Below are 24,203 nucleotides of genomic sequence, written 5' to 3' on the forward strand. Positions count from 1 at the left end.
AAGGACAGATATACACAAAGGCTTTTAAAAGAGCTCTATTTTCCAAAAAGACTGCGGTTGTGATTCTGTGTGGCCAGCAGGGTCTCCCCAGTGAGCAGACCTAAGGGGGTGATTAAATCCACAAACACAGCTAAGAGGATGCTGATTACAGAAAACAGAGGAGGAGGATGCTGATGACACAGGTGTGAGGATGAGAAACCAGGATGAGAGTCAAAGTATCTGGGGCGCAGCTGCTGAGATTCCACTGCAGACCTGGAACTCAGGGCCTAAAGAATGTTTGACAGAAAGGAAAATGCAAATGTGGGTATGGATGCTTCTGTAGGGAGAATGGCAACAGACAGAAAACAATCTTTATGCGCTGGGAGTGGATCCACTTTTTGTGGTGATTCAATTCAACTTCTTGAAGAGGAAAAAAAGAGCACAAAAGTAATAACTATAAAATAGGTTAAAAGTGTATATTTACTTATAGAATGAGAAAACTCACTACATTTAAAAATTGGCAAGTTAATAAAATTCTCTAGAACCATAGAATATAGGAAAACGGTGTGACTCTTCAAGCAGCTCTACAATACATTGTTGCATATAATTTTTAGCTACTGTCTACAACATTCTTTTTTTTTTTTTTTTTTTTTGGTCGGTCATGGGGCTTGAACTCTGGGCCTGGGCTCTGTCCCTCAGCTCTTCAGCTCAAGGCTAGCGCTCTACCACTTGAGCCACAGCGCCACTTCCAAAAATTTTTAGCTACTGTAATTCTGCTGTTTGTGTGGATGATTGATTATACAGCCTTTTAGTTTAACATGGCAAGAGACTTTTTTTTTTTTTTTTTTTTTTGCCAGTCCTGGGGCTTGAACTCAGAGCCTGGGCACTATCCCAGAGCTTCTTTTGCTCAAGGCTAGCACTCTACCACTTGAGCCACAGAGCCATTTCAGGCCTTTTCTGTGTATATGGTACTGAAGAATTGAACCCAGGGCTTCATACATGCTAGGCAAGCACTCTACCACTAAGCCACATTCCCAGCCCATGGCAAGAGACTTTAAAAAAATTAATAGCTTAGAAAGGTCTTTTAAAACTTAGTAGGTAGTATAAATATTCAGCATTGTCAGATCTAGAAAAATCCTTATCAATATCTTTATGCATGACTATAAGGTTTTTAGGATTTCAAGTTTTCTTAGAAAGTGACCAATTTTTTAAATTTTTTATTGTAAAGATACTGTACAAGCGGTTACAGTTACATGAGTAAGGTAATGAGTACATTTCCTATCAAGCATTGTTACCCTCTCCTTTGTTTTCCCCTACTATCCCTTCCCTCCCCACCACCCCAACTCCTCCCTCTCCCCCCCTACCAAATTGTAAAGTTCATTTTCAACATAGTGTCTTGTACATCTTATTGTTACAATGGGTCAACCTGTATCCTTATTTCAGCATTTTATTTCCCTTCCCCTCCTGAAATTAAAAAATATGTATATACAAGATGCAGGGCACCAGAACCAAATACAGTGACAACAGGGGTTATACCACAGGGGGAAGAATATACAAAAGAAACAAAAAAAATCACATAGTACTTTTAAGAAAACAACAGCAACAAAGAAAAAAAACTTCTTGTGTCCATTGAAAATGACCAATTTTAAACTTTATTTTAAATCTGAAACAAATGGACACGTTTAAGTATCACCCTTGAAGTAGTATTTTATAATTTTTATATTCAATGGTGTTATTGCTTTTTGTAAAATTAGGAAACAGATCTTTCTCCAATGTATTTGAATAATTAACTCATCTTTATTGGATTATCAAATGCTTTAAGATCTTTATTGTGTTTGTATGTTTGTTTTACCTGTGCTAGGGCTTGAACTCAGGGCCTGGGTGCTGACTCTTAGCCTATTTGTGTTCAAGGTTAGTGCTCTACCATTTAAGCCACAGCACCACTTCTGGCTTGAGTAGTTTACTGGAGATAAGAGTCTCAGAAGAACTTTTCTGCCTGGGCTGGCTTTGAACCTCAATCCTCAGATCTCAGCCTCCTGAGTAGCTAAGATTACAGGTGTGAGCCACCAGCACCCAGCTCTTACATTGTTTGAATACACAGAAATGTTACAACAAAAACCCCTTTGTATAAACAAATATATTCAAGTAAAAATGGATTAAAAACTGAATAAACAAAAATTTTGTTAGTGAATTTGCTCTGATGTAATTCAAAAAATATTGTTATAATTTGCTTTATTTATATTTTTTATCTATCAACCTTTAAAATATGGACTGCTTCACAAATTTGTGTGTCATCGTTGAACAGGGACCCTGCTAATTTTCTCTGTATCATTCCAATTTTAGTATACTGAAGTGAGCAGTGCTTCTTTTATTTTGAAATAGTTTGCTTTTTTTTTTGGGTCCGGTCGTGGGGCCTGAACTCTGGGCCTGGGCGCTGTCCCTCAGCTCTTCAGCTCAAGGCGAGCGCTCTACCACTTGAGCCACAGCACCACTTCCGGCTTTTTTCTTTTTGCTTATGTGGTGCTACGGAATCGAACCCAGGGCCTCAGGCATGCAAGGCAAGTGCTCTACTACTGAGCCATCTTCCCAGCCCCTTGAAATAGTTTGCTTTTGTTTCATTAATTTAAAAAATTTGCAGGGTGCTGATGGTACACTCCTGTAATCCTAGCTAATATGGAGGCTGAGATCTGATGATCATGGTTCATAGCAGCTTGGACAGGAAAGTCTGTGACTCTCTTATCTCCAAATTAATCACCAAAAATAAAAGCCAGAAGTGGAGTTGTGGCCCAAGTTGTAGGCAGAGTGTTAACTTTGAGCAAAAAAAGCTCAGGGAGTTCAAGCCTGTATACATCTGAATGTTTAATCTGATTCCTTTGCTTTTTACAGAAGCTATTCTAAATTTTCTTTTCAAAGGGCAACTGAGCTTGGGTGTATTCCCAAGTCAACTTTGCCTTACTAAGACTCTCCCAAGCCTGTAACTCCCCCACTGACCTTGAAGTGGAACAGAGGGGAAAGTAGACTGGAAAGATGTTTTTTGTTGTTGTTGTTGTTTTTGATGGTTGCGGGGGCTTAACTCTGGGTGGGGGCGCTGTCCCTAAGCTCTTCAGCTCAAGGTTAGCACTCTACCACTTGAGCCACAGGGCTACTCTGGTTTTCTGGTGGTTAACTGGAGATAAGAGTCTCAAGGACTTTCTTGCCCAGCCTGGCTTTGAAACACGATCCTCAGATCTCAGCCTCCTGAGTAACTAGGATTACAGGCATGCGTCACTGGTACCCAACTTGGAAAGATGATTTTTAAACAAGTAGGAATAAACCACCTCCTTTCACCAGGGGCCTGTCCAGAACTTTGCAGGAAGACTTGAGGAGAGATTCTGAAACTTGGGCGCCATTCCATTCACAGTAAATCAGTCTGAATTGTTAACTGACCTTTGTGGAATATGAGGCAAATCACCAGCTGTGAAGAGATGAACAAGGCTGGTGACCCTGGCTCATAGAGCCCTAGATTAACAACCTGGAAGTAGGTGTGAGAATTGATGGTTTTAAGTGTAAATACTGTCATATGACAAGAGGTAAAACGACTTAGAACTCTAGAAAATTCTGTTGTCTATAAGCTTACACAATGTAGAAAAGCTAACCAACACACACAAAAACTAGTAAGTTCATCAAAATAGCAGGGTGTAAGAGCCATACACAGAAAAATTTTATTTCTGAATACTACCAATAACCAATTCCCAATATAAGATTAGGAAAACTGCCATTCATAATAACATAAAAATAGAACACTTAGAAACAAATTTAATAAAGAAGTGAAAAAACCCCCAAAACATTTTTAAGCAAATTAACTATCTCCATAGAAAAATATATTATGTTCACAGATTAAAAGGTTCCATGCATTGTTAGCATCCCAAGTTGATTATAGATTCTACACTATATTAAAATCTCAGCAGGGTGCCTACCAGTTTTGACAAGCTGACTCTAAAATGCTTACAGGAATTCAAGGGGTCCATAATGCCCAAACAATCCTAAAAATCAAGAAGAAAGCTGGAAGGTTACATTCTTGGATTTTAAATTTTACAAAAACCTACACTACTCAGGAGAACAGACCTTCAGCGGGGAAAGCAGAGTCTTCTCAGCATGCTGCAACATCCAATATCCTCACAAAATAAGACGAATTTAGATTCTTACCATACTCATACACAAAAATTAACTCCGATAGATCACAACAAAACTTTCTGAAGAAACTATAGGAAAGAAATCATTATGATTTTGGCTTGGTCCATTCTTAAATATATCACTTAAATATATCTTAAATATATGCACAATCCATAAGAGAAAACAGATTAACTATATTTCATAAATATAGTGGAAATAGTTTGTTTGCATTCATAAAAAAAGAACAAGGAAATTATTTTAAAATTGAAATTATTTTAAAAAGAAGGGAGCAGGGTGGGGGGGGTGGGGCTGGGAGGGTAGCTCAGTGGTAGAGCGCTTGCCTTGCATGCCTGAGGCCCTAGGTTCGATTCCTCAGCACCACATAAGCAGGAAAAAAGAAAAAGCCAGAAGTGGTGCTATGGCTCAAGTGGTAGAGCGCTAGCCTTGAACTGAATTGCTGAGGGACAGCACCCAGGCCCAGAGTTCAGGCCCCACGACCAGCCCCCCCCCCAAAAGAGGGGAGCGGGTCAGGGAGAGTGAGACAGGGAGGGGTACATTGTTTACATGTACGGAAATGTTAAAATTACCCACACCTCTTGTATATACATGACATATGCTAATAAGAAAATACCACTGAGAAAATGAAAGAAAGCCACAGACTGCAAAACACAACTGCAATCACACTTATATAGAAGACTTTTATCCAGGACTTTTTTTTTTTTAACCAGTGTACCTTTTCCTATGCTAGAATGGTTACCTAGCATGTATGAGGCCCTGGGCTCAATCCCAAGCACAACCCAAAATAGTGACAAAACTAAAATATAAAATAAAAGCAAATTTTAGATATTTTATGACAACTGACATGCAAAACTGAAAGACAGGATGAACTGTATCAGTTTTATAACATCTTACAGCAACTGTAATTACATGAAACACTCCACATACTTGAAATCTAGTCAATTCTACCATCTACAGTGGCATTAGTAAGCAAACAGCTGGGATTTCCTTAGTAGTGTTAGGCCAAAACTACTGCAGAATCTAAGTGTTAAAGAAAGCTTGTTTTTATAACAAAGCCTCTCCCACAATATTGACCTTCACCCATTCATGAGAGTTGCTATGGTTTCAGTGTTTGCAGAATCCATGTGTTGGAAATTTAATTGTCAAAGAAATAAAAAACACGCCAAAAAACAAAAAACTGATGATCCTGATTAAAATAAGAGAGCTGAGGCCACCAAGGTGCTTCTATCCTACCGATTTCTGAGTAAGGACCAAAGAACAAGAGCAGACATCTGGCCAACTGTGATGGTATGCATTTGTAATCCCAGCTACTTGGGAAGAGGAAATCAAAAGGCAAAAAGACCCTACTTCAATGAAGAAGCTAGGTGTGGTGAGATGTACCAGCAGTCCTGCTACATGGGAGACACAGGTAAGCAAGACGACCAGCCCTCACCAAACATGTGAGACTTTACCTGAAAAATAACTGAAGTAAAAAGGCTGAGATACAGTACAAGTGGTGAGAGTACCTGCCTAGCAAGCCCAGGATCTGAGTTCAAACCTTAGTACCACCAAAATAAGGCTATTTGTATTGTGAACAGACTATTAACTCATTTACTCATTCATTTATTTATTGAGTTTCAGTTACATGCAAGGCCTTTATAAAGTGCAGGTGTTCAGTAGGTCATCATTGGATAATACATTAAAAAATAATTAGCCCAGAGAATGTTTTTAAAAGTGTTTCTGGTAATAATCGGGAGGCTGAAAACAAAAACAAACATTCAGAATACTCATCCAGCTATTAAATTGTTTTTCTGAATTGTACTGTTTACTATATTGGTTTAACATTCCCTTTTTTTAAGAGCTAAAAGTTACTCAAATGCAAAGGAACCATGCTCCTCAAAAATACACTACATAAGCCGGGCACTGGTGGCTCATGCCTGTAATCCTAGCTACTCAGGAGGCTGAGATCTGAGGATCGCGGTTCAAAGCCAGCCCGGGCAGGAGAGACCGAGACTCCTATCTCCAATAAACCACCAGAAAACCGGAAGTGGTGCTGTAGCTCAAGTGGTAGTGCGCTCGCTTTGAGCTGAAGAGCTGAGGGACAGCGCCCAGGCCCAGAGTTCAAGCCCCATGACTGACAAAAAAAATATATATATACTAGATATATTCAAAACCATTTTAGGGGGTAAATGAACAAGTTTCTCGTCTCATAAGAGCACTGAATTACATACATCAGAGCACCACTTATGTTGGATATGTCGACATTTAGGGGGTCTGTCATTGTCATTAGAAAACTTTCATCAAGAGCCGGGCACCATTGGCTCATGTCTGTAATCCTAGCTACTCAGAAGGCTGAGATCTGAGGATCATGGTTCAAAGCCAGCCCGGGCAGGAAACTCCATGAGAATCTTATCTCCAATAAACCACCAGAAAACTGGAAGTGGCACTGTAGCTCAAGTGGTAGAGCGCTAGCCTTGAGCTGAAGAGCTGAGGGACAGGCCCAGAGTTCAAGCCCCACGACTGACCAAAACAAACAAACAACTTTTCATCACTGGGTGATGGCTCTGGAGGTCAATATACCAAGAAATTGAAGACTGAAACTATTTCTATTGTTTTAATCATACTAGATTACATAGAAATCACATTACTAAAGTGTGTGTGAATGTTTAAAAAGCTAGCATTAAACTTATGTTTTCAGTCTTTATCATTTTCAATTCTTTAAAAGCAATCTTACCTGAATAATTGTGATTGTCTTTGTTTAGTCTTTAACTCACATTCCAAATGACTAAATTCTTTCTGAACTCTCTGAAATTCACTTTGTTGATTTTTTAACTGCATGCTTACATCTTGAATTCTAAAAACATAAACAAGATCTAAATTTAGGCATTTTCTGATGAATATTATTTTAGTTAAAATCTACTTCAAAAAAGAGTTAAAAAAAAAACTATGCATGCTTACATATACTATCTGGTTGTATTAGAGAAAAACACCAAATAGCAATTGGCCTTGGGGAGGAGAAAGAACTGACAAGAAGAAAAGGCAAAAAAAAATGCTAGAGAAAACTGGAACTTTTACTTTGTATTATTTTGTTCAGATTTTTACAATGAGCATGCAGCCATAAATATTAAAGAATAACAAAACACTGAAACAAGGACACAGGATGACCCATTGCAACAATGACACCCACAAGACAATATATTGGAAATGAACTTTACAACTTGTGGAGGGGGGAGGAAAGAGAGAGGTGGGGAAGGGAAGGAACAGTGAGAGAACAACAAGGGAAGGGGAACAATGCTCGACAAGAAATGTACTCAGTGCCTTGCGCACGTAACTGTAACCCCTCTGCACCACATCTTTACAATAAAATTTTAAAAAAGAAAGAAAACACTAAAAAGTATAAATATTATATAATTTTGTTGAAGTAATAGATATATGTAACTTAAAATGTCTTTCTTTCCTTTTTTCCTTTGGTTGATTCCCTTTTGTTTCTGTTTTTGATTTTTGTACCCTTTGTCTTACATATAAGTTATCTGATGGGGGGGGGGGGGGAGAAGCACAGAAATGGAAGGGACAAAGGGTGAACCAATTCAGCAGTGAAACCCACTAGACACTGTGTTGGAAATGAACTATACAACTTGGTGGGAGAGAAGTTGGGAAGGAAAAAACTGGGAGAGAATGAGGGAGGAGATGACACTGTTCAAAAGGAAATGTGCTCATTACCTGACTTATGGAACTGTAACCCCTCTGTATATCACCTTTACAATAACATGTTTTAAATGTCAAGTATTACAGAAAAGGTTATAAGAGAAAATAGTAGTCATTTGCCTTTATCCCAGTTACTACTGCCAAAGACAACTGCTTTCAACAATTCAGTTTCTCCTAATACTCATCTCAATGTGACTAAACATACATTTATACTGCTTCTCCTTAATATCCCATTGGAGTTATTTTCTAATGAAATACAAATGAGTTAAGATCTGTTTCTTCTGCATATAACTGTGACTCAATATGATCAAACACATGTAAGGTCACACAGAAACAGATGGGCTAACGGATGTCCAGGGCTGAGGTGATGGCTTTATAATATATTGGGACCCTTCCAAGACTTGCAGCTGCCATCTTTGGTATGTACTTTATTCCACAAGGTGGAGGCGAAGCTCCAGTCATCACAGTGACATTAGACTAGTAGCAAGAGAATGGTGGCTTTTGCCATGCCTTTTATGTGGTCTCCTCACAGCTCTACTGAACACTTGTCTTGGATTTAGGCCACAGGTCACACATCACGGCACAGAGACATAGTCCTTTAAGGTACCCAGGTAGGTACCTTGATGGAAATAGAGGTGTGGTAAACACTAATGAAAACGGGTCATTCTACACATCTCTACCAACCTTCTGACCCTCTTCCTCCTCTCACCTTCCCAATACAAACCAATCCTTTTTATTAAGTTATATTGTTTTAATATATTTTTTGCTAGTAAGCCACAGAGTGTACCATAGTACATCATGATAACATTTATGGTCTTGTACAATTTTTTGTCCCTTTAAAATCACCTTTTCCCTTCTTTCTTAGTTACTATCACTGATTTTCTTCCACTCCTGCCCATCTTTTCTCAGTAGACAGCCAACAATCTTTACACCACTGCTTTCCCAGGAGGCAGCCTTTCTAGAGTTCCCCATTTCCTGCTCTTGTCTGCTTAGGATCTGGTCTGACTGCCTGGATATCATCTGGGATTTCTCATTTCAGGAACTGTCCTCCTCTCTTTTGTCATTTGTCCTCTACTCTTTTTCTGAAGTCTTTCTCTTTTTTTGATTTCTTTCATTTTGTGAGCAAACTCTCCAGGGGTTTGTGCATGAGAGGTAAAAACCTGAGTCTGTGTGAAAGTATCTTGGATTATAACCCAGAAAACAAAATTGATAGAATAACTGAGCAGATAAGTGTATGGGAAAGGAGACCACTCTTCTTCAGAAATTTTAGCTAAAAATATAAAAGGGAAGTGAGAAAGAATCACCATTAGAAGAGCAGAATAAATAACTTTTGCAGGCAAATTCTACTGATAGTTGTCTTAAAAACAGGTAAAATTTTGTGGAGAAACATAACTGCATCGTTTCAAGGCATCTACCCCAAGTTATTTATTGTTTACAAAGAGAAAATGTAACTATGTTGTGGAACAACCTGGTGAATAACCAAGTGATAAGTGATAATAACCTAGCAAATAAACACCTTAGCCAAGTGATCACACTTTAGCTAAAGTTTAGTCTCAGTACTAAGATGCTGACATCATCATGTGCACTGGGAAGGAGCATATTATTTCTGTAGTACTCTGCCAGGAATAAATAATCTTTATTATGGATATCAGAAGACAAACTCAAAATGTAGGTTAGTCTGTAAAATAACTAACTAGTACTTTTCCAAGCCCTCAGGATCATGAAACAAATGAAAACGGAGACACTATCATAGATCAAAGAAGATCAAAGAACTAAAAACACAAAGAGACTGCAGATTGAATTATGGACTGTAGGAAAAAGACAAGTGGAAAAGAAAAACATAAAATCAAATAGTCTGGAAGAGAGTATTATAACAATGCTTATCTGTTAAGTTTTCATCATTACACCATAGTTATATGATGTGTTAACTGGAGAGGTTGGATTTCTGTTGTTTTTTTCAACTCTATGCTAAGTATAAATTATTACTAGTTTTCCAGTTAAAAACATAACTTGTACAAAAATGGTGAGTAACTAATCTGTAGTATAATTGTGGCATAAAAGAATGGGTGTATTTTACATGAAAGCAGGGAGTGGGGTTAAGGGGAAGGGGTAGGGAAGTAAAGTGAGGAAAGAGGGAGAATGAAGTAGAAAGTTCAATGCGTATGCTACAAAATTAAGAAAACAGAAGGAGGGGGTAGAGTTAGGAGGACTGGGGGAGGGGGGTGATGAAGGGTGACACTGATCCAGATTGCACTTACAAACTGACATGTTGAATTGAAACTCCTTTGTACAACTACATACAGATAATAAAGATAAAATTTTTAAAAAGTGTGGGTACATTAAAAATGACAAATTATACCACACTGGTTTCTTCTTGCGGCTCACAGTTGGGAAGTGTCAGTGCATGGTGCCGAGCTGGACCTGGCCAAGCAGCGCAGTTCACCTCACCAGCAGGAGCAGGGGGAAGGGCTGTAGGAGAAGGCCCCACAGCACGCCCCCAGTGACCTAACTTCTTCCACCAGGCCCCATCTCTGGTCTCTCACCACCTTCCAATAATACCATCACATACGAACCCATCAAGAGACCAGGCCTCTCACTGGGTCAGAGCTCAGGATCCAACTGTCTCTGGAAAGCATCACAGACACATCCAGAGATGTGCTTTGCTAATCCTGAGGCATCTTTATTTAGTTAAGTTGCAGTGAAGATTAAGCCCACCTCTTGTCAACTTGACACCCAAACTTGTATCCTTAAACATTCACCCTTACCCCCAAAAGGCTGTCTCTGTCTTATAATGAGAAATATATCCAATCCATTTCCAAGAGTCCCCATAATCAACTGTTCAACACTAACTCTAAAACAAATAAGTTCAGTCTTTACTGAGACGCAAGGCAATCTCTAAGCTGTGAGCCCCTGTAAAGTAAAAAAGAAAAGATGCAATGCAGGGTAAAACATTTTCCCATGCCCAAAGGGAGCAGGAAGGGTGGAGCCAGAGCAAGACTTAAACCCATGGGGGAACAGAGTTGTGCAGCTCTGTTCAGCCCTGGGGCGCAGGGGAGGGGGCCAACGGGAAGCCTCACCCCTACGGCCTGGCCACTAGAAGTCTCTCCCCTTGGCTGGTTCCACTTCCTGCCAGAGGCTTTCCTTGCAGACATTGTACATTCCTGACCCGTGTCACTACTACAGCTCAGGCTTCTCCTTCACAACTTCACGTTATCACCAGGTCAGAGGCTGCCCAGGTCAGGTCTACAGTTTATGCCTAGTGCCAGCCTTAAACCACAGTCCTGGCATAGGAAGAAGGACAAAACGAGCTAAAAATAAGCCAATGAAAGCTGTAACTTACAGATCAATAAGTATGACTTGAAACCATGTATTTTCTTTTTTTTAATTTTTTATTGTAAAGATACTATATAGAGGGTTACAGTTACATGTGTAAGGTAATAAGTACACTTCCTATTGGGCATTGTTACCCCCTCCATTGTTTTCCCCCTACTATCCCTTCCCTCCCTACCTTCCCCGAGGTTCTTTTTTTTTTAATTGTGATTAAGTGATTATATAATTCCCCAAATTTCACAGTATTGTGGAATAATGATGCTCATTTAAAGCCACAAGCTCATTCTAACTTTCCTGGAGCAAATTGTCTATCAAGGTCTATAACATATAACGGTGTAGGGCTGGGAAGGTGGCTCAGTGGTAGAGCGCTTGCCTTGCATGCATGAGGCCCTGGGTTCGATTCCTCAGCACCACATAAGCAAAAAGAAAAAAAGCCAGGAAAGTGGTGCTGTGGCTCAAGTGGTAGAGAGCTAGCCTTGAGCTGAAGAGCTGAGGGACAGCACCCAGGTCCAGAGTTCAGGCCCCACGACCGGACCCCCCCAAAAAAACAAAAACAACATATAATGGTGTACACATATACACCATACATGTGATCAGCAGCATGGGGATATTTAGTAGTGAAACCATATATTTTCATGCTAGCATACATATATGTATTTAAGACTTTGGAAAGAAAATGGGAACAACCCTATGCTAAAACAGGGTTACCCTAGGTAAAGAACCTGAACTGGGAGGGCTAGTCAGGAAAACTCTAGGGTTTCTTTCTACAACAACTAGATTATTTACATAGTGGGTGTAAACTATGTAAATAATTTGCATTGAAAATCTACAATTAGATTTTTACATAGCTTTTTAAAAAATTACCTTTATGTAGTTGTACAAAGGGTTTCAATTCTACATGTCAGTGTGTGAGTGTAATGCATGTGGATCAATGTCACTCTTCATCCTTCTCCCCACCTCTCCCAGCCCCACCCATCATCCCCTCAAGTTACCTGGGTCCATTGTCACATATGTACATTGAAGATTATGACTATTAAAGTTAGATTTGCCTGCGTGCGTGCGTGTTTGCGTGCATGTGTGTGCTGATCCTGGAAGGCTTGAACTCAGGACCTGGGTACTGCCCTGAGCTTCTTAAGCCACAGTGCTACTTCTGGCTTTTTCTGAGTAGTTTGTTGGAGATGAGATTCTCACTGCAATTTCTGCCCTTCTTCTTCGAATTGAGATTCTAAGATTTCAGCCTCCTGAGTAGCTAGGATTATAGGCGTGAGCCACCAGTGCCTGGCATAAAGTTAAATAGAGGGGGAAAAAAGTATACCATCTCTTTACATGTGTACAAGTATAGCTCAGGCTTATCAATGGGAAAATATCTAGAAATATTAGAAAGAAATTTAAGTTTATTTAGTATGCTGAAGAATGATAGAATTTGGTGTTGTTCTGTAGAACTGAGGATTAAGTCCAGAGCCTAGTGCATGCTTGGCAAGCATTCTACCACTTGAGCTATGCCCCAGCCCAGGACTGTTTAAAAAGATGTTTTAAACATCCCTTAACAAAAGCCTATTTCAAGTATTAAGATTGTCTTAGAAAAGAACTCCAAGCTTGTGTTTTTACAAGACATTTTCCAACATCATTTCTTGGCAAACATTATTCAAATGAATGCTATACATGAATACTATCTCAAGCCCCCTGACTGTGTACCCTGAGAAAGTTGGTCACATTAGCTTACTCTGCTTTGGCTGTGCTCATTCACTTACTTCCTGCAAACCAATATGGTTAAAAATTAAACATGGAGACACAAATGAATGTTCACTCTTACTGTATATATCAACTTTCTGAAGTAATTCACAAGATGCTACAATACAGTACATTCTGTGCAAGCATGCATTTCTCCTGAGAAGTCATAATTCTGTACAGAGTTTGAACATTATGTTGATGTGAGGACATGATGTTATCTAGTCAGAGAGTGTTCCTGGAGATGGAGGCTAGCAGCATGTTCCAGTGGAGAGTCCTTCCTGGGAGTTGGATGACTGGAGTTATAGGCCTCTTTCCAGTGCACCCCAGAGAACAAGCACAACCATCACCCTTATCTACTTCCCAGGTTCTCTAAGTCAACCTGACTGTGAGAACCACTGCACTATAACACAATTGAGAGAGCTTTTAGAGTTGTTCCTTAATTGTTCTCATTTGGACTATCTACTAATATTCTTCATAATGAAAATATTGTAAAGGAAAATGATTTAAAAGTGCCTTTTAAATAATCTTCTCTCTGTTATCAACCACATCAGAAAACACAAGAAATCTGATCACAAGACCAGGGGTTTTAACCACCTGTGATCTAGGTACTTTCTGTCATGCTCTTAGATCTAAAGATTAATTTGTTTTTTAGTTCTTTCCTTCAAATTGGCCTCACAGCAATTCAAGATGACAGGGGGAAGTTCAGAGCCTTAAAAAAATGAGATTGGGGATTCTCAGGATAATATTCAACCTAGGTTTCATAAGCAAAGGCATCTAAACACCAAGGCAAAAATTAGGGGGCAACATAGAGATCAGAAGAGATCATCCTGCAGAAACTAGTTTCAGAAAGTGACAAATGTCTGACCATTAGGAGAAGTAAACCACCACCCGCATACTTACAGGAAATTAGATTACTTTTCAAGACAGTAGGAATGGAGGGTTGAGAGTCTGGGTATTTATAGACAAGTCATTTAAGGGTTCAATAAAAGCAGGAAGAACTCTTACTTTGTGAGAAGTCAGGAGAACTGTGTGAGGGCCTAGAGGCATAGTATCAGGAGCCTAGTATCAGGGCCTAGTATCAGGAGCAAGACAGCTTCTGCAGTGCCAACAGGACAATGCACTGGACGTGTGCAGAATTATCTGTAAGGAGAAATACTGTGCAGGTTTATTCTAGATATTTGAAAAAAGTTATCGTGACACTCCTATCTTTCTATCATATTCTTAGTTGCTAAAATATATTTTTGTTAAGGTAGTTTTAATTTTATACCAGTTATTAATCTGTAATTATTGAAAAATATTTAATAAAGGTTGGAAAAAGGGTTTTTTTCCCCTACCATGGGCCTGAATCAGTACTGTTTTTTTTGGTTTTTGTTTTTGTTTTTGTTGGTCATGGGGCTTGCACTCTGGGCCTGGGTGCTGTCTCTTAGCTCTTCAGCTCAAGGCTAGCACTCTACCACTTAAGTCACAGTGCCACTTCTGGTTTTCTGTGGTTTGTTGAAGGTAAGAGTCTCACAGACTTTCCTGCGTAGGCTGGCTTTGAACTGTGATCCTCAGATCTCAGCCTCCTGAGTAGCTAGGATTACAGGCCTGAGGCACAGGCACCCAGCTTCAGTACTGCTTTTTTTTAAAATGTAATTTTATGGTTATTATTAAGGAGTTGTGCAGAAGGGTTATCATCAGGTAATGAATACATTTCTTTTTTGGACGTCATTCTTTCCTTTGCTTCTCCCTCAGATTTGCTTTTTAAATAAACTTTATTTTCATTCATTTGAGCTTTATTTGATGATTCACTTATTTTCTATCATATCTTTAATATGCAGATAGTCTATTAAAATACTGATCTTTTTCTGGCTAAAAATAACTCTTCAAGTTTACTAATGCAGAAGATAAATTCTTAACCCTTGTCTAATTTTAAAAGAAAGCATACATAATTCTGTATTACAGGATTTATGTATAATTTCACAAAAACTGAGACAAAACAGTTTAACATATTTTCTTAGACTAAGGGGATGGAGGATGATTTAGAGAAAAACTAAAATTGCTACCATCATTTAGAGGATAGTTACATTCCATACCTGAGGATTCTATATCTGCAGATTCAACCAATCTTAGATAAAAAATATTTGGAAAGCCAGGTGCTGGTGGCTCACGCCTGTAATCCTAGCTACTCAGGAGGCTGAGATCTGAGGATCATGGTTCAAAGCAGCCCGGGCAGGAAAGTCCGTGAGACTCTTATCTCTAATAAACCACTACAAAACCAGAAGTGGTGCTGTGGCTCAAGTGGTAGAGTGCTTGCCTTGAGCTGAAGAGCGCAAGGACAGTGCCCAAGCCCAGAGTTCAGGCCCCATGACCGACCAAAAAATAAAAAAATATTTGGAGTGGCTAAAGATGTAGTTTAGTGGTAGAGTAGAAAAGGGAATGGGATTATACCTGCACCAATACTGAACGTATATTCAGTATTTCCTAAACAATATAAAATTACTTATACAGCACTTACATGATATTAGGTATTATAATATAGAGATGGTTTAAATTATACTGGAAAGCAATGACTGGTGACCTTACTTGTAATCCTCTCAGGAGGTCAGATCTGAAAAATGTGGTTTGAAGCTACCTGATGCAGACAAATCAGAGAGTCGTTAATTAACCAGCAAAATGCCAGACTGGAGATACGCCTCAAGTAGCAGAAGGCCAGCTATGAGTGAAAAGCAAAATGAGAGTGAGAGGTCTCGAGTTCAAGCCATAGCACTAGAACAATACATGCATGCATATGTGCGTACATACATACATACATACAAACATACACGCAGTAGATGTGGGGGGCTACATGCAACACAATGTTCCTTTTATATAAGGGACTTGAGCACCTATGGATTTTGGTGTCTAGACAGGGGAGTTCTATAATCAGTTCTCCATGGATACAAAGTGGCTAGAATTTATATGTTTTAACAATCCCCTAAAACTCATCTAACATAGTGTTTCTGTGAAAATTAAAGGGAGATCTCCTGCTGTTCACTGAAGGGATTTCTTAGAATAAATTTCTATTCTTATTTTGAATATTTAAAAAATATATAGAGGCCAGGTGTCAGTGGCTCATGCCTGTAATCCTAGCTACTTAGGGGGTTGAGATCTGAGGATCTCAGTTCAAAGCCAGCCCAGGCAGGAAGGTCTGTGAGACTTTTACCTCTAATAACCATAAAAAACAACCAGGAGTGGAATTGTATATCAAGTGGTAGAGCACTAGCCCTGAGCAAAAGAGCTCAGGGATAGCACAGAAAAGCCCAGGCGGGGCTTTTCTGGGCACAGAGAGGGGTGCGGAGAGGGGGGGACAAAGGAAAATTTTTGAATTTACCTTGACAGTTACAAAAGGACAGACCATAACTCCTCCAGACTTTTGGCAGCACCTTCAGTGAGGAGTAAGTTGCTACACACCTACCCATAGCTGCTTGTCCTCACAGCTGACAAGAAGGGGCTTCTCTGCCTCCTTCCACTAAGCAAAAAGCTGTAAGAGCATGGAAACAAGGACACACACTGACCATGCTTGATAAATGCTTGATAGATATTTGCATTTAAGCCCTTTGGAAGTCTAGACTGGACTCAGATTCTCCATCCTCCTGTCTCTGCCTCCTGAGTGCTAGGATCAATGCGCCTGTGCTCCAACACCTGACTCTACGATTTCAACATATTGCAGATATCTAATATCCCAAACAAAATTTGACTAAAGAACGCTGTCTCATTGTATATGAGTCTACTTATAATGTGGTTTGCTTTAATAGATTATTTGAAAGAAACAACAAAAAATACAGGAGGAGGTGAGTGGATAGCAGGTACTACTGCAAAGAGGAGAAATTAGACTTTTCCTGGTGAGCCCGCTATCCACAGTGGAAGAGACCTGGCACAGGATGGAGTTGGCTCCATCCAGGACTTCTACACAGTGTTTCAGGGGATTGCTTCTAGCCCTGTCCTTCCTGGTTTCCAGCTCCTGACATTCCCTCTGTCTCTAAGTCCACTGTTGGCTACTGCACTGTTTAGACTTAGAGGACTCCATGGTAAGCCAATGCACCCAGCATGTTCCCAGCTAGGAAGGAACATCGGATAGTTGTTTACCACCTCAAACCAAGGACAGTCTCTCCAGCATGGGAAAAGATCGACAGTCCCACTCTGCAGGAGAAATGCTGTTCCATGTATCTTGGGTAAACTGAATGTTAACACTTTTATTGTATAAGATCATAAGGCCAATCCAACAGGTACATAAGACAACTAATGAATAGTGTTTTTCTGTACTCGTGATTCATCACATTGTCAAATTCACAGTTGGACTTACCAATCTTCAAATACCTGCCAAGGAGCCCACACTATACTTCAAGAGCCATAAGTAAACATCTAATGCAAGGCTTTCCTTATGCCATTCCTCCCACAGGGACTTGAAGACAGAGAATATACACACAAATACACACACACACACACACACACACACACACACACACACACACACACACGATGCATTTGACATTTCACTCTCTAAAGTACAGAGCCTGAAACTCCCCTTGACACCAAAGGTATAATTAGATTTCCAGAGCCTCAAAGAAGACATTTTCCTATATGCCCTGACATGATAAAGCTCTAGTGTTCCACAAAGCACTCCACTGAGAAACAGAAGCCAGCTAAAAAATATGTCTTGGAAGTTTCTGGATAGCTCCTTCACTGCACACAGGAAGCTATCCAGTAGTAAGCCTGAGGCATTTCAAACTAGCTGACCGTCAAACTGCACTAAATCTTAGCCATAATTCTTTTCACACAGAATCTCATCTGAATCATGCATTTATTCACTCATCATAAATTTCCATTAATACAGAAGACTGGCTGGTTGATCAATTAGCATGAATGTGCACACCAAGTGTGCACAAAATTCATGTGACACAGAGGAGGAGCATGTGAGCACAGTCAAGGAAACTGAGTGGTAAAGAATGATTTTAAGAACACAAAGTCAGGAATTCCAGAAGGGCCTTTGCTGAAGTTTGAGAGAAGACAGTGCATTCTGGTTAATTCTTAGAAGTTCACATGAGAGTGTGTGTACCATGTTATAGAATTTATTCATTTTGCTCAGTATTACAGACCCTTAGAAGATTTAAAGATCCTTAAGCTCAAGAATATTTGTGTCAGTCAAATTTCTGCCTCCATGTATCAAATCTAGCTCTTTCCTGAATCTTCTTCAGCAGCTTGTCTTTCAGGCCTGATGGTGTAGCCTAGTGTATAGAAGATTCTGAGTTTGATCTTTAGCCTTTTAGGGAAAGAGAGAGTCAAAGAGAGAAAGGCCAGGAGGCAGACTTTGGCTTGGATTGTTTTTAAAGCTCAGTTTACAGATGTTCTTGGTTGATAACATCAATTATCAACTTCCAGAAGGTAAGTAGCCCACCTACAATTATGGCCATTAATTCCCATCCTTGCATCTTCCTGGTTCAATTCTGGGTCCAATGGCCTTGTCCAGTTGTCGACGCCAGTTCCTCCTTGTTGCTGATTTCTCCCTCCTCTAACACATAGACTTATTTCTACATTTTCTTGTTTTTTTTGGAGGGGGGGTCCGGTCCTGGGGCCTGAACTCTGGGACTGGGCGCTGTCCCTCAGCTCTTCAGCTCAAGGCTAGTGCTCTACCACTTGAGTCACAGCGCCACTTACGGCTTTTTTCTTTTTGCTTATGTGGTGCTGAGGAATTGAACCCAGGACCTCAGGCATGCAAGGCAAACGCTCTACCACTGAGCCACCTTTCCAGCCTCTTATTTCTACATTTTCTTGTGATCTTGCTGTCTATTGGCTTCACTTGAGCCTAGATCCCTGATATTCTCCTTTCAAGCCAGGCCAAATCTTGTAATTTTGTTTCTCTGACTGTCACTGAGTGGTGAGACTTTTGGATTCACCAGAAGCAGTCTTGCTGTCTGCTGGAACACAGGGGTAGGGAGAACAGAAAACTATGCTTGCTTCATACTGATGGCTACAACTGAAAAGGCTAAATATGTTTCCCTCAGAGCTAGCCTAGCCAATTCCCAGTGGGTAGAGGGTCCTTATCACCCCATTTGACAGACAAGGATGTAATGGCAGAGGTAAGTAAGCAGGCTGAAGAAATGAAGCCACCCAGCCAGGAAGTGACTGAGTGAGATCTAGCTCAGGCAGCGGACTCTCACCCTGCTTGCACATGTGGTTGGGCTATACTATGTGCTGACTGCGTAGCTTGAATGTTTCTCCACATACCTTTTTTTTTTATTTTTGGTTGGTCGTGGGGCCTGAACTCTGGGCCTGGGCGCTGTCCCTCAGCTCTTCAGTTCAAGGCTAGCACTCTACCCCTTGAGCCACAGTGCCACTTCTGGCTTTTCTGCTTATGTGGTACTGAGGAATCCAACCCAGGGCTTCATGTATGCGAGGCAAGCACTCTACCACTGAGCCACCTTCCCAGTGTGTATATGTACACAGTATACTTGGAAGTCTGTCCTGACAAAAGTTAAGGAACTTGGAATAACATTATCAAGAAAAGAGGTTTAAAATCACAAATGCCATAGGCATAAAGCAAAGTTAAGCAAATTCTCAAATACATGTTTTCTAGAATTCCTTCACGCAAAACCCAGAGCCTTACAGACAGAGTTTCTCAGTCATTCTAAGGAACCCCTGCTTTCCTGGGCATATGATGTTTTCGGAATCAGTCCCAGTCAGTCTGTCTTTCAGTGTGGCAAGGATCTGGCATGTTTTCTCCTTGCCTTCTAAGAGAAAAACCCAAGTACTTGCCAGACCACTTAATATTCTAGCTTCCATAGCAAATTGCTTTCATCTCCTGCCTCCAAACTAATTTTGGATTTGTGCAAAAAAAAAAAAAAAAACACCAAAGTAATAAGGGAAGGAGAGATGGGAGATGCAGCAAGGCTGTGGACTCTGTTTTGTTTTGCATGTTTATTACAACTAAAACATGCTTTTAATTATGTGACACAATTTATGTTTAGCAGAGTTCTTGCTATCACTCCTTCTAGATGCTTTCTTCTAGAAGCTTTGCAGTCTTCACTCAGAGCAGAAAACACTACACCTACATTGGAACACAGATGACATATTAGATGGTTGCCTTCTACCTTAGTGACAATTTTGAGTTTTAATTCAATAGCCAATTCCTTTATTTTAAAACATAATAAGGGGTAAATAAGTGCAGCAGTGATACTCAGTAGACACTATGTTGAAACTATACAATTATAAACTATGTTGAACTACATGACTTGTGGGGAGAGGAGTCAGGAGGGAAAAACAGGGAGAAAATGAGGGAAGAGATAACACTTCAAAAAGATGTGTACTCATTACCTGACTTATGTAACTGTAACTCTTCTGTATGTCACCTTTACAATAACAATAAAAGAGAAAAAATATAATAGGAAATAGAGACAAATATAACCTTTCTCCTAGAGTTAAGCAGATGAGTAAATACAATATCTGGCCAAAGAAAACAAGATTATTATTAAAGAAATCTGTGATTTAGCTTTTAACAACTGAAAAAAAAGATGACCTAAGATCAAAAGATCAGGGAGGGAGAAAACAGTCATAGGCAAAAGAAAGGGCATAAGGAGAATTCTGAATTCAAAACCTCAACCTGATGAACATTTCTAAATATGAAGTGATATTCCCTGAAAAAAAATCTATCAAATGAATATATTTAGTAATTGCTCCCTGTGAAATGAAGTGTTTATTCACCATTATGTCATGAACACACTGAGCCTTTTAAACACAAAGGCCTGAAGAAGAAAACAAAAGCTTTGAAAATGTTTTTCAAAATGGAGAATGACTACAAAGTAAAATTTCAGTTCCTCCTCTTAGTTGGAGTACTGAAATCTCACGTTTAAATATGTATTTCCCTGCTTCTTTCCTCCCTGACATACCCTACCCACCAACTCTTGCAAGGACCTCCTCCTTGCTCCCAGAGTGCATCTCCCTGCCTGCCTGGCATGGCATTCCACTGGCTACCTCCTGGCTGGCAGCAGGTAAAATACATCCTTCCACCTCTGAGGACACACAGTGATAAAACCCCAATAATCAATGCAGGTGATAAAATCCACCTACATTAATAGAAAAATGGAATAAAAATTCCAGGAAGTTATTAGGATTCAATCTTTTAAAATTAGAGTTGCTTGATACACTCTCTAGTCATTGTTATCTATCTGGAACCACATTGAGGCAAAGCAAGAAATACCTTTCAGAAACAGTCATCCAAATATTTATCTGAGTACAAATATTAGTAGATTTAGTGTAAGTGAGGCTATATGCTGAGAACAGAACTGAACAGCCTAGAGGTCTCTTAAAAGCTAGCATCATGATGCAAGTCATGGCATAGGGCCACCTATATGCACACATGCATTAGTACTAATAGAAAACAGAGAGGACAGCAAGAAATACAGTTTCCATTTCTTGACATTGAAATCATTTAAAGTACAGAATAAGGCAGAAGCTTCAGTTCCTTCCAAGAGGTAAACAATCTTATTTTGCATATGGGTAAAATCAAAATGAGATATGATTTTAAAATCTTGACCTCATGATACACGCCATGTTTCAATCATTTAGAAAATTAGCAAACATCAACATGTGCCCATTGTCATGCTAGATCCTGTGGGTGATCCAAGGGAAAATAAAAACAGTTTCTGTTCTTAAAGACTCTGGCATATTAAAAAAGAATGACATATACCAACAAAAAGACAAAACAAGGAAGCACATACTCAACTGCTAAACTGTTTTAAAATGTAAGTGCTACATGGTATCACATCATTGTGAACTGAGGTTGTGAACAGGAGGTAGCAATGAAAAAAGAGGAGCTTGAAAGTTTAAAATAAACACAAGGAAAAAAATGAAATGGGCATTTGGGGAGAGGGGACATTTGTATGCTGTAGTAAATGATTATGGCTTCTTGTTCATACAAACTCATATCTATGTCAAAATTATAATCTTTTGACATATAAAGATGAGTTGCTGGGCACTAATGGCTCATGCCTGTAATCCTAGCTGCTCAGGAGGCTAAGATATAAGGATTGTGGTTCAAAATCCCTGTAGGTAGTACAACTCTATGTACAAGACTATATAACTCTCTGTCCAATTAGCTACCAAAAGGTTGAACTGGAAGCATATTCCAAGTGGTAGAGCACTAGCCATGAGCAAGAAATCTGAGCTAGAGTGTGAAGCTCTGAGCTCAAGCCTTGGGACTGTCACACACACACACTTAGATATAAGCTAGTAGAGTTCCAATTTAAACCTACTGCACATATTTTTATCAGCATTGATAGCACCCACTTTTACTCTCAAAAAGTTCCAAATTTGGTCTATAAATTTTGTGTTCATCTTACTTATCATGAGCTTATTTCTGTAGAGAATTATACTATCTGGTATCCTTTCATTTAATAAAATTTTGTTTAAATACCATTCAAAAGGACATTTTCAAGATATATCCTTAATTCTTTTATAAAGATACTTGGTTTTCGAGACAGTAATATAGCGCAGATTGACCCAAATGTTCTTGAGTCTCCCTAAGTTATGAGAGTCCAAAGGTTGCTCTCTTAAGGGATTTCATTTTTAGAACTAAATTGAACCTATAATTCAGAGTCTTCCTTAATGAAATGTTCCCTTCAAGCCTCAATTAACAGTATCATTATCAATCAGCATTCATCACATACCTGCCATATACAGGACAGTGTTCAGGGTGAAAGAGTTAGGTGTGAGAGAAAAATAAGAGATATGGTCTCTTTCCCAGTAATTTATAATACATATACTGTTTATTGTACATCCACCCATCAATCACCTACTAACAGCACATATCAGGTACAAATAAATTACTCAGGCAGTAAGTGTGTGTATCAGGGGTTGCACCTGGCTGCATATAACAGAAACCAGAGCACAGGACATCGATCATATAGCAGCTATGTATTCTCATGTAACACAGCTAGATAGGTATTTCAGGGCTGGTGGTGGGGAACCAGGTTACTCCTGTCTTTCTTGTTGCAAAATGGCCAGTCTCTCTCTAATCTCAACTCTGAACCTTGGGGAGAAGAAGGGTGATGCAACAAAAGGAGAGGTAATGCAAACTTCCTCAGAAATCCCTGGAGAGCTTCATTTTCATCTCATTTGACAGACTCTTCACAGTAAAGTCAGCCTTAATTGCAAGGAGCTGGGGCAGTGGGTGTCTGGCCTTTTCAGCTATTACAGGGATGTACTGTCAGATGAACTGCCCACAAAACCAGACAATGGAGAATTATTCAAACATAGGAGGCCATTACATGCTTTTCATTTCTGCTCATAAATAAATCAAGTCATGAAATATTTTGGAGCATTTTTATATGCTAGACAACTGTGTTAGGTGCATAGATGAAGCAAAGAATACGACTGATTTTCACGGAAGTTAAAATATAGCCAGGAATGTAAATGGGAAACGCGTAGTTATACTTAACACCACATGAAAGAACAAAGAATGTCATGGAAACCCACGAGGGTTGGCAAAATGGCTTCTCTGGGGTCTGCTATCTCAGCCAAACCTGAAAAAGGAGGTAGAGAAAAGATGGGAGAGGGAAGAAAGTTGCAGGCAGAAGATACGAAGCATTTGAAAGGCCTGAGAAGAGTGAGGAACTGAAGAGAAGTCTGAGACGATTGTGACCAAGAGTGAGGCTAGGAAGACAGGGGGCCAGAGGTCACAAGACTCGCATAGCACAGGGGGTTTTGTACTGTACTCCAAGGACAACAGGAACCCTAAGCAGGAAAAGCCAGGGAGTGCAATGATGGGTAAGTACTTGGATGGGATCACAGGAGACACAGGATGGGCCAGAAATGGGCATCGGGAGACTGTAGTAGATATCCAAAAAGAGAATAGCAGATATGGCTGTATGGATCCAAGAGATACTCATGGGGGAAGATGATCAAATAGGAAGAATAGAGCTGATACCCAAGATAGCTAATAACCATAATTACAATTTTTTGTAAGTAATCTCAAATTTTATTAAAGTTACATAGCTGTAAACCTCCTATAACTGCATCTACTACTCACAATAACTCTGAATGTTGACAGTGTTCTTAGGATCACCTTCAGCCTGGAATACTGAGGCAAAGAGTTCAGCACTACAGTAATTTTCCCAGGTCCTCGCTACTCCGTGTACAGCAGGAAACAGAGAGGTCGGGGGAGGATGATGAAAATCAACAATATCATAGGAGACCACATCCCCTTAGCCCCCTAAAACCAGAGGATAATAACATATCACAGACATAGGAGTTCTTCAGATAGAAGTTAAGAAAGACAAGGAACTAGAGACTGT

At 39.7% G+C, this 24,203-nt stretch overlaps 1 protein-coding gene and 1 non-coding gene across 8 annotated transcripts in view; both read right to left on the minus strand.

The window, feature by feature from the left end:
• Positions 1–24,203, minus strand: part of Lekr1 (leucine, glutamate and lysine rich 1) — a 101,433-nt gene that overhangs the window by 51,990 nt on the left and 25,240 nt on the right. For 6 of the 7 annotated variants that reach the window (XM_070022890.1, XM_070022888.1, XM_070022891.1 and 3 more), the window contains one exon: positions 6,863–6,982. In XM_070022890.1, coding sequence (XP_069878991.1) covers positions 6,863–6,982 — 120 coding nt within the window. Of the gene's footprint in view, positions 1–6,862; positions 6,983–13,899; positions 14,035–15,459; positions 15,590–16,246; positions 16,325–24,203 lie in introns of those variants that run through there. The other variant, XM_070022893.1, reaches the window with a different exon arrangement.
• LOC138827358 (U6 spliceosomal RNA) lies at positions 2,240–2,346 on the minus strand. Its single transcript, XR_011372049.1, has one exon. It is a non-coding gene; the product is annotated as a U6 spliceosomal RNA (small nuclear RNA).

This window comes from Dipodomys merriami, unplaced genomic scaffold (genome assembly GCF_024711535.1).
Source record: "Dipodomys merriami isolate MVZ:Mamm:240054 unplaced genomic scaffold, mDipMer1.0.p SCAF_154, whole genome shotgun sequence".
Lineage (NCBI taxonomy): Eukaryota > Metazoa > Chordata > Mammalia > Rodentia > Heteromyidae > Dipodomys > Dipodomys merriami.